The 13,266-nt window shown below is 38.2% G+C and overlaps 1 protein-coding gene across 1 annotated transcript in view; it reads right to left on the bottom strand.

The window, feature by feature from the left end:
* Positions 1-4,997: 4,997 nt before the first annotated feature.
* The window catches only part of LOC115411018 (ras-related protein Rab-18), a 20,290-nt gene continuing 12,021 nt past the window's right edge, over positions 4,998-13,266 (bottom strand). The window contains exons 3-7 of the mRNA XM_030122931.1: positions 10,873-10,934; positions 9,594-9,666; positions 8,572-8,690; positions 7,998-8,064; positions 4,998-5,887 (exon numbers count right to left, since the gene is read on the bottom strand). Of these exons, the coding sequence (XP_029978791.1) occupies positions 5,718-5,887; positions 7,998-8,064; positions 8,572-8,690; positions 9,594-9,666; positions 10,873-10,934 (491 nt within the window). The 3' untranslated portion in view covers positions 4,998-5,717. The remainder of the gene's footprint in view (positions 5,888-7,997; positions 8,065-8,571; positions 8,691-9,593; positions 9,667-10,872; positions 10,935-13,266) is intronic.

The following is a 13,266-nucleotide window of genomic DNA, read 5'->3' as shown; positions in this document are numbered from 1 at the left end:
ATTACTAGGGAAAAAATAAACAGAATCATGGCCGGACTGGAGGAATATTGTGCTATAATTAAGCAGCTGTTGGATATGTACGGAAGTGTATTGCATTCACACAAAAAATAAATTCGAGCCAAAGTTAATTTTTTTTCAGAAAACAGTATCTCGTTAATTCAGAAAAACAGAGTAGAGTTGTTTCACTAAGTCTACCCCATTCAGCGAAGTTCACTGGTCCAATTTGCCCAGCTGTTCAGTTTTTGTCCCAATTTGCTGTGTTCTATCAGTTGTTTAAATTTTTTCATACATGCATTTGTTTATATTGTCAAGCGTTAAATAAAACTGTTTCATCTATGCACTGGTTCTTGACTGAAGATCTAGTCATACAGACAAACACGACTCAGACTAAAAAGTAAGCCATGCTAAACAGATACATAGGCTACATCCTTGATTCAGCTTCATACATTCATTTGCGTAAAAATATTTTTGGTCTTAATTTTTCCACAGTCAGGTATTAGCCCCTGCAAATTCATGACCTGTCTGGACTGGTCTGATCTTGGTATTTTACATATAGCCTAAACAACGACAACAGCAATAGGCCAGTTGATGATGATAATGATGGTAATAACAACAATAATAATGATGCCGTACATAAGGCAAAGCTTGGGCTAACGGGTCTGGCACCGATCTGGCAGACGGATCTGAAACGCATCTGGAATGCGGGAGACTCCAGCACAACGGAGCTGGACCGCTTCTGTAGAAGATCTGTTCCACGGAGCAGTATCTGTTTTGGCCCGATGTGCGTTTGAACACTGGGACAGATCTGTCAAGCGGTTTTGGGCCAAGTCGGTCAGCGATTCTGTTCCAGATCCGTCCCAGGATCTCCTTGCTATCTGGGCTGCTTATTCGGAACCCGAATAAGCAGTTTATATATAAGCAGGTCCGTTTAAGGACCTCAGAACCAGTTCCCTTTGAGGATCATGGAACTAGTTTCGTTTACAGAACTCAGAGCCAAGCTGTGCTCCAACCTCAAAGCCTAGTGCCCTCAAAGCCCCGGCTCCTGTGGGGCTTGGAGGGGCTCTAAACCGCAGTGAACTGGGAGACCAAGCCACTCCTCCCTGGACCTTGTTCTGAGCATTGCTCTCCATCAGGTTCGAGCCATAAATTCCCAGATAGCAAAGAGATACTGGGACGGATCAAACGCACATCGGGCCAAAACAGATACTGCTCCGCGAAACGGATTGTCTACAGAAACGGTCCAGCTCTGGCCCAGCTCCATACATTTGCACTCTTCTGCTGTTTATATTTTCTTTAATGCTGGTGAATGTCATGTTATTTGACTTCATTAATGCCTCCAACTCCCACATCACCGTGTCGTGCCCTGCAGGAAGCCGGGCCCTGCAGGAAGCCGGGCCCCAGGCTCCGAGCGCCAGCTCCTGTCTGGATCAGCCACTACTGGCCCTTTGACTGAGAAAATGAGAGCCGAATTTTTATTTTTTCATAAAACAGTATAAGTTTAAAAAAAAAATGACTCTGTTTTTCCGAATTAATGACATACTGTTTTCTGAAAAAATTTAAATTCGAAAAATTATTTCAGAAAAACAGAGCCGAATTTATTTTTTGTGTGAATGCAATGCGCTTCCGTACGTATCGAATAGCTGCTTAATTATAGCAAAATATTCCTCCAGTCCAGCCTTGATTCCATTTATTTTTTCCCTAGTAACGACTACTTCCGGGTCAGACAACTTAACTATATTGAAAGTAGCAAAATCGGATGAAACGGTCGTCATCAGTTTTTTCCAATTTTCATTTGAGCACAAAATTGGCAAATAGAAAAACGAACCGTTATCCGTTTTTCATTCTGGTTTTGAAAATGAAAAACAAAAAAATGAGTCTTTTTTTTTGTTTTTTGATGTTTGGTTTTAAATTGAAAAATGAATGACTGAATGATACACGGATTATTGTCAAACTACACTGTTTTCACATAACTTTGACTCAGTCACTAAGGTTTTAACTATTCTATTCCTGTTTGTGCATATAGTAAATAAAAATAGCTTTGACAAGACTGTAAGGATCAGTAGACTGGTTTTCATGTTTGGCCAAATGACATTTAATGCTCGACACAACTTCCTCTCATTTTCCTACTCGTTAGCAAACACCTTTTTAAAGACATAAAAGCTTCAGAATTAATGAGTGGGATACTTCCTTGTGTATTTTCTGTTGTAGAACAAATCTTGCAACACACTACACCTTGCGTTAAACGCAGATCTTATTTCAGTCATCTTACCAAGAACCCATTCCTCAAACCCACTCAACTTGAGACGAGAGAACCACGCATCTCAAAATGTTCATTCTTACCAGGACTGGTTGCTGTTGCACTCTAGCATGTGTTGCAGATCTAAACACTCAAATTATATCAACAATTTCAAGCACCGAACCCCACATTAAATTTAATTCCTGATCATTCAAAGTAGCATTTTAGATGTCAACTGCTGCATTTCAAAATCAGAACTAGACCGACACAACAAATTGTTTTTGCTTAAAAAAGTTTATTTAGTTTAATACAGAGGGCGGTTTGTTGTGAAATATGTTTACATTCAGCTTTACATTTCATCCAGGAACTATCCCAACAAATTGCTAAAATACACAAAATGTACAAGGTGTACATGCTTCCACTTATTTCTGTACATAAAATAACAGCAAGTCCTGTTTAATAAGTAAAAGCCTACTTCCTTTTCATTTTTTACCATTAAATTCCAATGGTAATCCTGTTAACAAGGATTAACAAGGACTTAAATCTTCAGCTAAATATAAGTTAAAGTATGTAAAGTAAACAAGCCTCTGAAGGTCATTCATTGAATAGACACAAAAGATGGCACGAACATTTTCCCATGCAAATAAAGACAGACATAAAAAAAAACAAAACACTCTGATCTTGTGATCAAACGTGGCGGCAGCAGCCACCATCATTTTCACTGTGCCTGTTACAAGATCACACTACCAAAATTAGAATTCCCAGATTTTCCCAGAGAGCACACACCAGCACTCGAATACTACAAACGTGGTGAGAGGTCGAGGTTCTGCTGCTTCTGAGATTCACATACACACAGATAGGAGGACTGTGAAATCCATCAGTGATGTGGAGTGCACAACCTTTTCTTTGATTTTCCAAATTCAGTGGAAACACCCTTATGACTCACTACCCTGGTTAATATTGAACACTTTTCCTTTGTCCCTGTCCAGTCAAAAGGATGTATATGAAAGACCGCAACACCTCTAGTGACGTTACTGATATTATCTGTCTGAGTGAGTGAGACTACATGCCATTAAAGCAAATGGTTATCAAAAGGCATGCCATTTTAAGAGGTTCCCTCTTTTCTTCAGCACCAGCCAGTGGAAAGCTTTCTGGTGCCAATCTCTGATTCATGTCCTCTTCAAAACACACCAGAGGTTTGAAGTCCGAGTCAGTAAAAATAGTAACGTCATTCCAGACAATTGGTAACTATTATATTCAAATGAGGCATTTATGTGGACAACAGAGATACATGAGCCAAGCCTTTAACCGAGGAGGAGGATATACAAAACTGCCTGGCTTGATAAGCTTCTTCATAAGCAGCATAATGTGTTTTCTGTGCCGAGAGGAGGGACAAACTGGGGGGGGGGCGAGCTGAGAGACAAACCCTGGAGAGAAGTCGGCCCTGCGTCAGTACAGAAATGCTTGCTAAGGCAAGGTGCTTCAAGGACAATAAACATGCAGGAGACAATGAAGGAACCCTGGTCGAAATGACTGTCATTCTCATGATCATTCTGTAGAAATTTACCCTTGGGCCTCATAAACTTTGCTTTACACTGATGGATTCCTTGCATTGCGCTGAAGGTGGAATTAAAGCTGCAGTAGACATTTTTTTGAGTCATTGGGCAAAAACCACAGACAAACTTGTCAACATATTGGGTGGAAAAAAGCGATCGGAGAGGAAACAACACTTCTATGCTTCCTCTTGGCTCTGACTTCTGGTTTTAGAAAAAAATCTACTCTGGCCAATCAAAGAGGACAGGGATAAAAACAGGTGACTGACAGGTGTAATGACCAATTGCAATCATAGTCCTCGATCTATTTGGATTTAATTGTTTAAAGTAGAATGTAACAGCACCGGATCATCCATCTTTGTATAGTGTTAAGGATTTCTTTATCACTACTCGATAAGATTTTTTTCACAGTGTTTCAGGCAAATGAAATGCTGAGTTTTGTTTGCTTGTTTTTTTAAAAATTAGGATTTGCTGTCATTTAAGGCTGTCACAGTTCACATCCCGTCACTACAGAGACATTCAGTGTCTCTGAAACTACCCAATTTTTGAGACTTAAATTCGATGGGTCTGAATTCTGTAAAAGTAGACTGGTCATGTGTGTAATGGTCATTACACACATGATCATGAGATAACATGGGTCCATAGGCACAGGTCTATAATGTTCTCGAAATTAACTGTTTTGAAGATAAAATGGGTTAAATCTTGAATACTTTATTAGAATGGAGAACAAATGGCCTGGTAGGGTAATGTTTTCAAAATGTCTGATAAATGTAGATAAGTTTACGTACACTGCATGAGATGTCAGAATGGAAGATTAAAAGGGAGTGTATTCTAAGGTGTAGACAGTCCATGAAGTAGAACTGGTAGCTCTGAGACAAACAATCTCTCACATATTCAGACAATTTCACATTTCTTGATTTAATACTGTATTTTCAAAACTGTTGCTAACTAGCACCTTGGTTTTGTTTTGCATCTTACAGTTATATTTTAGCACATTACAGTTGTTTTTCAGCACATTACAGCCATAACCCAGATCTTTTTATACTTATGATTTATAGTGTACAGTGTTTGCTCTTATTAAATTTCTCTTTACTCATGTTTGCTGTGGTTTAATATTGTTATTGAATGTGTGCCATGCCTCTGCTACACTGTAATTTCCCAGTTTAGGATAAATAAAGCACAGCCATCCATCCCTCCATCTATGTTACCTTTATTACTGACCAAATTTGGCCAAATTTCCCAACTTTTTTTCCGAAACCATTTTGTTTGGACACCACTGTGGTGAGACCGGTTGAGAAGCACTGCTTAAACCCATTTAACCTATATTCTCAGCATTCTTTTTTGCTATTCAAATATAGGAAGGGTCACTTTAGGACATTTCACTTACCACTTCACTGAGAATATTACCTTCATTTCCCTCACTTTTGCAGTTTTCAGTAAAGCAACACTGAACCCCATTCATGGAGAGGTTCTCCACCTGATACACAAATCTCCAAACCTCTGTTTACTGCAGGTTTAATCACACAGTATAAACCGAGAAATTGTCTAAGCAAGGTCCTGCAACTGCACTAAGTTGTATTTTAACACAACATACAGAGAAAAACTCACTCAGATGCCACAGAGTGGAAGGCTGAGCTGCATTTGCATCCTAGCGCAGCATTGATATTACAAAGTGTGCAAAAGGTAGTGTCTGTGCCTGTGTGAACACATGTAGAGAGAGTGGACAGTCGGTCAATCGCTCATTCCAGCTCAGAGTCAAACCTCCACTGCCTTCATGTCTGAGGAGGGTCAGCACAAAGTGGGAGTGGGGGGCTGGTCTTTTAGGTGTGTTTGTGTATATGTGTGTGTGGTTGTGTGTGTGACATTGTGGTAATCACAGGGCTATGTATGAACATTTGTTTATGTGTGTGCATGTTTGTGTGTGTTCTCTAGACCAGTGAGCAGTAACCGCCGCAGGTTCCGCCTCCTGCGTCTTCATCAGAGAGCTGGACTCCCCGGCCGTGGCTCTCACTCTGCCATAAACCAGGAGTCTGGATGATTTTCTCCACCAGCTCCTCAAATGCACACTGGACGCCGTCCTTGGTCTTAGCACTCGCCTCTGAGAGGGAAGAACAGAAGAAATGTGAACTAAAGATCAAAAACGCAAAGAAGCCACAGACCAAACTAGTTGTGAATAGACACTGACAATATTAAGGGGCTTTAGGAAAAAAGACCTAAAATTAGAGCTTCTGTTTTCTTTGTATTTGTCCATTTATTTCATATAAAGCCAAATATTTTGGAGAGACATGAAAATTCTTTACATATTTTTTTTGTTGTTGAACGAGTTTTCTTTTTGGTCACACTGATGATAACAACAAGTCAGAAGCTGAATTAAACACATTTTGCCCCTTGGCTTGTCTCTTTACTTACCAACATTTTATGTTCTACCGTTAGTGACGTGTTAAGTTACATTTTTGTGCTTAATAACATGACATAATGACTGATAAACATGCTCTAGTGTTGACTTTTGTGGGTGGCTGTTCATCTGTAGTTCCAATTATAGGTGATATTAGATTTCACTGAGTTTATTACACATTACCATACTTTTTCCTTTCTGAGTACCATCCCTGATAGATAAATAAATAAGACAAATGCAAAAACAAAGGCTGAGCAAAGAAATTATAATGATAGTTATCATGTTAAGAGGTGAAATTTTTCCATTTTTCCTTTGGGTTTATGTTGTTTTCACTGTCACCTAAAACTTGATTGAATGTTACTTATGCATATCTTGATGTTGAACAAACATTTTGTCATTATAAATTAAAATTTATATTCATGATAATTTCCAGCTGATACTGTTGTTGCAACAATTAATGTAAATTCAAGTGATGCCTGTGAATTCTGTATGACCTTTCAATTTTATCCAGTCACCAAAACTTTTCTGTACATTTGACCAATCACTGTACTTTCACCAATCATGGTAGTACAATGTTGAACCACAAAGACAGAGACATCTATAACGTTTTATTTGTATTTGTGAATTTAATTTGTCATGTTAATGAAACGAACTTAAGGTTTGTCAGTGCTGACATCTTCAATGTCCTGTGCATTTTTAGAATGTAGCATTTTGTGTTCATAATAACACAGAACACAAATAAAAATGCAACAATTTTTGTAATCCTAAGCATTTCTGGTTAAGATTTGGTTAGACCATTCCGATCAATATGTTGTTATCCAAACTGGAACAACTCCCCACTATTTTGGAAAATATATCCCACAAGTTCACCACACTTGCAATTCATTGCATTTTTTTTTTAGAAAAGCTACTTGTGAGAATTCTGGAGGGACTGATGACTGATCTGACAAACAACAAATAAGTATTTGGTTTCTATAAGTACTTCACTCAGGCCCAAAAATCAGCCAGAAATAATGACTGGACATCTATTGACATAATTGTCAATACTAACTGATATTAACATTTTTATCATAAGAACATTTTTGGCCCAAACACTGAGCTCTTACTGAAACTGGGGAAAGTAAACTAATACTAAGCATTTTACAACAATCAAAAGCAAAATGTTAAAATGAAACACAATGAACTATTCTAACCTTGGGAAAGACAAAGAGTAATGGAGAGGATCTGGAGGCTGTGGGTGGAGGGAAAATACAGACGAGACACAGATACAACAAGTTAATGTGTGCATCTTGATGTCATCATGTGCTGGGCTCCTCAACAGAGATGGAAAATATCTCAATAACTGTCAGCACCAGACACTAATAGTGAACCTTAGCAGGTTATTAAAGGATATAATAAACACCTGATCCAAAGCATGATGGGATCCAGAAACATTATCACTGTAATAACCGGAGGATTAAAACATAAATCTAAACTGAAAGAAGCCAAAGTCTAATAAATATGTTTAGGAAAACCTGGAATGGATGTCTTGCCATTTAAAGCAAACTTCAGATAATGTTTTTCAGAATCAAACAAGGTGTTTGACCTGAAGTCTAAGTCTCTACTTCTTCGCTGGTCCTTTTCTGACAAATAAAAGAACAAAAGAAAAAAAACAGAAGATGATATATGAAGATGGTTTTATAAATATAACTGCAAGAATTCCTCAGCAAGTATGATAGTAATTTGAAAAGCTGTTTCCCCTGTGTAAGAGTCTGCTGTAACTCATGCCCAGCGTCAGCACGTCTTTGAGAGTAGGGGAATCCTCCCGACTTACCTATAAAAAGCATGGAATGTTTTCTTGCAAACTTCAGCCCTTCGGCCCTGTCTAGCTCGTGGTTTTCCTAAAACAAAAGACAGGTAATGGTTTATTTGAAGGTCTGCAGGGTGGAGCTGTCAGCTACTGTGGTTGTCACAGGGCAGAGAGGGGAAAAGCGATTTTCACAGATGAAGAACAGGACACAATAAATTCATAATGCTTTACTTAGTAGGCATTTCCATCCCCACACTCACTGACTCTGGTATCCTAGTGAGGGAGGAGCTGCCATAAATATGAAAGTGTGTCTGCCACGGTTATTTAGTCAGCTCATTTATCAACCGGGTTGGAACTAACATCTTTGAACAATACTATTTTTTGTTGTTTTTTTTTTTTTTTGGGGGGGGGGGGGGGGGGGGGGGGTTGTTGTGCTGTTGTGTAGGATGAGTATTTCTGTGAGATATTAAAATATAGTTGCCATGTTTTGATCAATCCATTTATAAAAATATTATAATAACATTGTGTAATAATGTTGTGTTCCTCTCTAATCAAACAACCTTGATAAATGAGAGAAAATATTTTTAAGCCCACTCACCTTATCAATTTTGTTTCCCACAAGCATTTTCACAAGGTCGTTCCTTGTACAGTATGTCTCCAGCTCATTGAGCCAGTTGTCAAGCTTGGTAAAGGTTTCCCTTCGTGTAACATCGTACACTGTGGAACCAAATGAACAAGAACAACTGTGAGTCCATTTCCTGCAGCTTTATACTTCAACTCTACAACATCTCAAACATAAAACAAACATGTATCAAACATGTATGGCAATTAAAATTAATCTAATAACATCATACAGCAGTAAAACACCAACAGGGCCATTTTACACAATGACTATGACATTTCAGAGTTAGATAATAGTTGATAAATGAAATACTAGAACTATTTTTAACAGTGTGCTATTAGCACTTTTACTTAAATAAATGCTCCAAATACTTCAACCACCACTGTAGGAAGCATTTGAAATTGGATCGGATTTTTTCATTTCCAAAACATAACAAAACAATCAGAAAATCTATCAGAATAAATGAAGTTAGACTAATTATAATCAGTTTAGGCTTAAGGTTTTTAGTACAGTTTTGACTATACATTGTAAATACATACACAAATGTTAATCACACATCTTAAACAGATGAATCGAATCAGAAAAGGATTAACTAAATCAATAAGTGTTTTGTAGTCTTCTGATAGTATCACTTGTGCACCTCTAATAATGTCATTGGAGCAGTAAGGCGCCTTCTGTTTCTATATATCATTAGAGTGGTCAAAGACCATGGGCTGCAGAGGAAGAAGTCTGGTTAAGAGTTTTAACTTAGCTCCTATACGTGTATGTGTGTGTGTGTGTGTACTGTACCTGCTGTACATGCATGTCCATATGAGCAGACACTGGCCTAGAGAGAGAGAGAGAGAGAGTGTGTGTGTGTGTGTGTGTGTGTGTGTGTGTCTGTGTGTGACAGGATGAAAAGCCATCACTGTCTTTACAACCAGGGGGGGCTTGACTGGTCTAGCTCTTAAGTGGAGAGGGCACACTTAAGAGCTAAGGTAAGAGGTAAGAGGACTTACCCAGTATGACTCCTTGTGCTCCACGGTAGTAACTAGGTGTCAGGGTTCGAAATCGTTCCTGACCTGCAGTGTCCTGAAAAACACAAACAGCTCTGCACTAGTGGACACAAAAAAACAGGCGGACAGACACAAACAACAAGACTGACTCCTGTGTGTCCCTGAAGGACAGCAGAGGCTGAAATGGTGTTACACAGGTGCCATCTTCTGGCCACTTCACTGAATAACCAGAGTGGAATCACAGTATTAACAATCTTTGCTCTAACTAGGGCTTAAACTTTAAAAAAGCAGATTATATGAGTTAAACTGATCATCACTTGAATGGTTTGATATTGGTGATAAAGTCCAGAGACTGATTTTTTTTATCTACCTAAATGCCTTTTCCTATTTCCCTTCCCTAGTGACAGCTGAGCTTTATCTCTGTTACCTCTTCACTGTTGGTCCTGCTTAATAGAAAAAAAGTGCATTAACATCCCGAGGCCCAAAAATGCATTTTTGTCCTGTGTAGCAGAGAAGAGTTTTAAAGTTTTTCTTTTAAAAAAAGAAAAACACAGACAATAAAAATGTATCTGTAAAAAAAACTAATTCACCATGCTGTTTTCAATCAAGGTAATTCTGTAATATAAAAAAGCCAAAACCTTTACTAACTGGGTCTCAGGAGATTAATGTACTAACTGCTTATGAGTCAATTATTACTGAAATACTGAACCAGAATGGAGACTCATTGCACAATTTCCATCCTTATTTCTCTGAAAATCTCTCTCAACTTCAAGTAAAATTATACTGTAACTGAAATATCCTGAACCAAATTATTAAAATGAAAATCTGAAATTTAATCAAATTGGAATCTTGTGAATTAAAGTCCATCTGTAAAATCAGTGATTTGGACTGCTTATCAAAATTCACAAAATTCAATAAAATTCATTGATAGAAACCAACTGTATTGCTGTTGGTTTCTATCAAGTAGTACACACACTCTTCTGCTATGACTCATATTATGTTAGTAGACAACTTTAACTTGTGCTCAATAGTTTTATTCTGATGTTGTGAAAGTGTTGCCAAGGAGCTGAAAAATAAAACAAAAAAATGTGTGCTATGAAGTGCTACAGTTATAATAATGTAATTTTGAGTTAAAATGGAAAACTAGTATTGAAAAATGTATCATTCAGGGAGCCAAAGTATCTCACCAAATGACTGAAAGACACCCCGTCCTCCCTCTAACTGACAGAAGCCATAGTTTATGTTACTGAAGCATTGTAATCATCCAAGTTTTTGTACTTACCCATATCGCCAGCTTTGCCTTGTTCCCATCCACAGAAATGGTCTTCACTTTGAAGTCAACACCTAGACAACGAGAGACCAGTCAATCACTCCGTCGTGCTGTCAGGATTACCTCATCCTCCTATGATGGCTCTTACAGGTTTGAGGAATTTTTGCCAAGAATATCCTATCATGGCTACAGACTATAATTATCAGTGATGAACTGTCAAAACATTCCTACCACACAATGTCCCTGAACTTCCACTAACCCTGGCTATCCAGACTGGCAGTGTGCCAAGCTGGTGTCCTGTATTTAAATTATGGTGTGACTATGCATTCATATCCACCACAAAGGGACAGTCCATCTTAATGTCCTCAACTGAAACAAAAAACTCATATTAAAAAAAATGTAAATCTACCACCTGTAAAATGGCTCAGAAAACTCTAAAAACTCTCTGTCAGATCCCAGAGAAACAGATATTTACATGGAAATGCTGTCCCTGAGTAAATCTCCTCTATTGCCTTTGTTCAGTGTCTCAGTGTGTGGAGCATACAGTGACTGCATGACACATCGACCTGAGTTTTAGCATGCACCGACAGATTCACCAGGGAATTGTACACTTGTGATGTGGTTGTTTTTACATCTGGAAGCGGGGAGGGAGTTTGTTTCGGAGCCAGAACAGAGGATGAGAAAAAGGACATGAAGACAGGACGTGGATATATGACATACAGTATGTGCACCACACATACTCATACACAAATACACAATCTGTTCGCACAGTCAATCACAACAACTAGCTCTTCCTCGAGTCCAGCAGGGTTGCTCAGATACTGTTGCCAGATGCTTGTGGAGAGGAGTTTACACTAAACATTTTTCTGAACCTGAAGTCCATGCTACTTTAATTCACTACAAACTCAGACAAGCCTTTCTCTGATGACGCACAGCATCTGCTTGTCACATCAGAGCATAATGAGATGCCACTGCTGCTCAAAGTCAAGGCTGGGCTAATACCTGCTGCCAAACCGTAACTGAAACACAATGTGAACAAGTTTTTACACCGCAAAAACAGCCCTACTAGCAACAAGCCAAATACTCATATATAACCAAACTGGAGTGTTCCATGCAAAACACTGGTTTTAGCTTGTTACTGCTGTAATCTGACTGGAGCATCTTATAAGGACAAAATCACTTACCTTAAATTTTGACTAAGCTCAAGAATTTACTCAAAATAAGGGCCGACATTGTACTGTGAACGACACAACCCTTTAAAATGTATTCATACAGTAGAGAACAGTGAGATACCATTACATTTTAGAGAAAAAGCTTCTAAGTGTCATTAACAGGATTTTAATATATTTTACTGCAACCAAAAGCACCTTTTGTGTTAGTCTGGAAAAGGTCATACAATTTCAGACATAATATTGACATAAAATGTCAAAATTGGTAAATTTACACAAACAGTACAGTAAGAGTTAAATAATAATACTTTTGTAAGAAAAAACATGCCTGGCAAAATTATTTTTTCTGGAAAAAAAAAAAAATAAAAAAAAAAAATATATATATATATATATATATATATATATATATATATATATATATATATATGTTTATCTATAAAATTTAAAGAAAAAAAAAAAAAAAAAAAAAAAGCACAGCTCAATAGTGGTCGTAGTAAGCAAGTCTCTGTTTCATCTGTGAAGAGAAGACTTCGAGTTGCAGGTTTGACGGGTCGAGTTGCAGCAAGAAAGCCATTGCTGAGACTTCAGAATAAGAAAAAGAGGCTTGCCTGGGCCATGAAACACTACCAGTGGGCTACTGAAGACTGAAAGAAGGTATTATGAACTGATCAAACCTGCAACTCGAAGCCTTCTCTTCACAGTTGAAACTGAGACTTGCTTACTACGACCACTACTGAGCTGTGCTTGAAGCTGTTGTCCTGTGAGTCACCTATCACACAAGCTATTGACTCTCAGAAATTTGTCTTCTGATTCTGTTGTGGCTTTGGGTCTGCCAGACCTCTTCCTGTCAGCATTTCCCCAGTTTCTGAGTGCCTTTTGATGGTGAAGGAAACTGGACTTACTGACACCTCGACTTTCTTGGCAATTCCTCTGTAGGAAAGACCTACATTTTTAAATGTTATGATGGTCTGTCTCTCTTCTATCGTTAATTGCCTTTTCCTCGCCATTTTTATAGTAACACACTACTTTCTGCAGTACAAGACTGTTCAAATAATGCTCACAACGGTATGTTACCAAAGTGTGTTCCAACACTACTTTTATGCAGACGGAGGGGGTTGTAAGTAATTAAGAAACGTTGGGACACCTGTAGGAACTGGTAGCTCAAACTTTCGATGCTTGATCAACCTCCATTGCTGCAGAACTGCTTTAAGTTGTTAACCCATTTCTTGTTCACCTT

This window comes from Sphaeramia orbicularis, chromosome 20 (genome assembly GCF_902148855.1).
Source record: "Sphaeramia orbicularis chromosome 20, fSphaOr1.1, whole genome shotgun sequence".
Taxonomy (NCBI): domain Eukaryota; kingdom Metazoa; phylum Chordata; class Actinopteri; order Kurtiformes; family Apogonidae; genus Sphaeramia; species Sphaeramia orbicularis.
The sequence above is the reverse complement of the archived record's forward strand: the minus strand, read 5'-3'. Positions and strand labels throughout refer to the sequence as shown.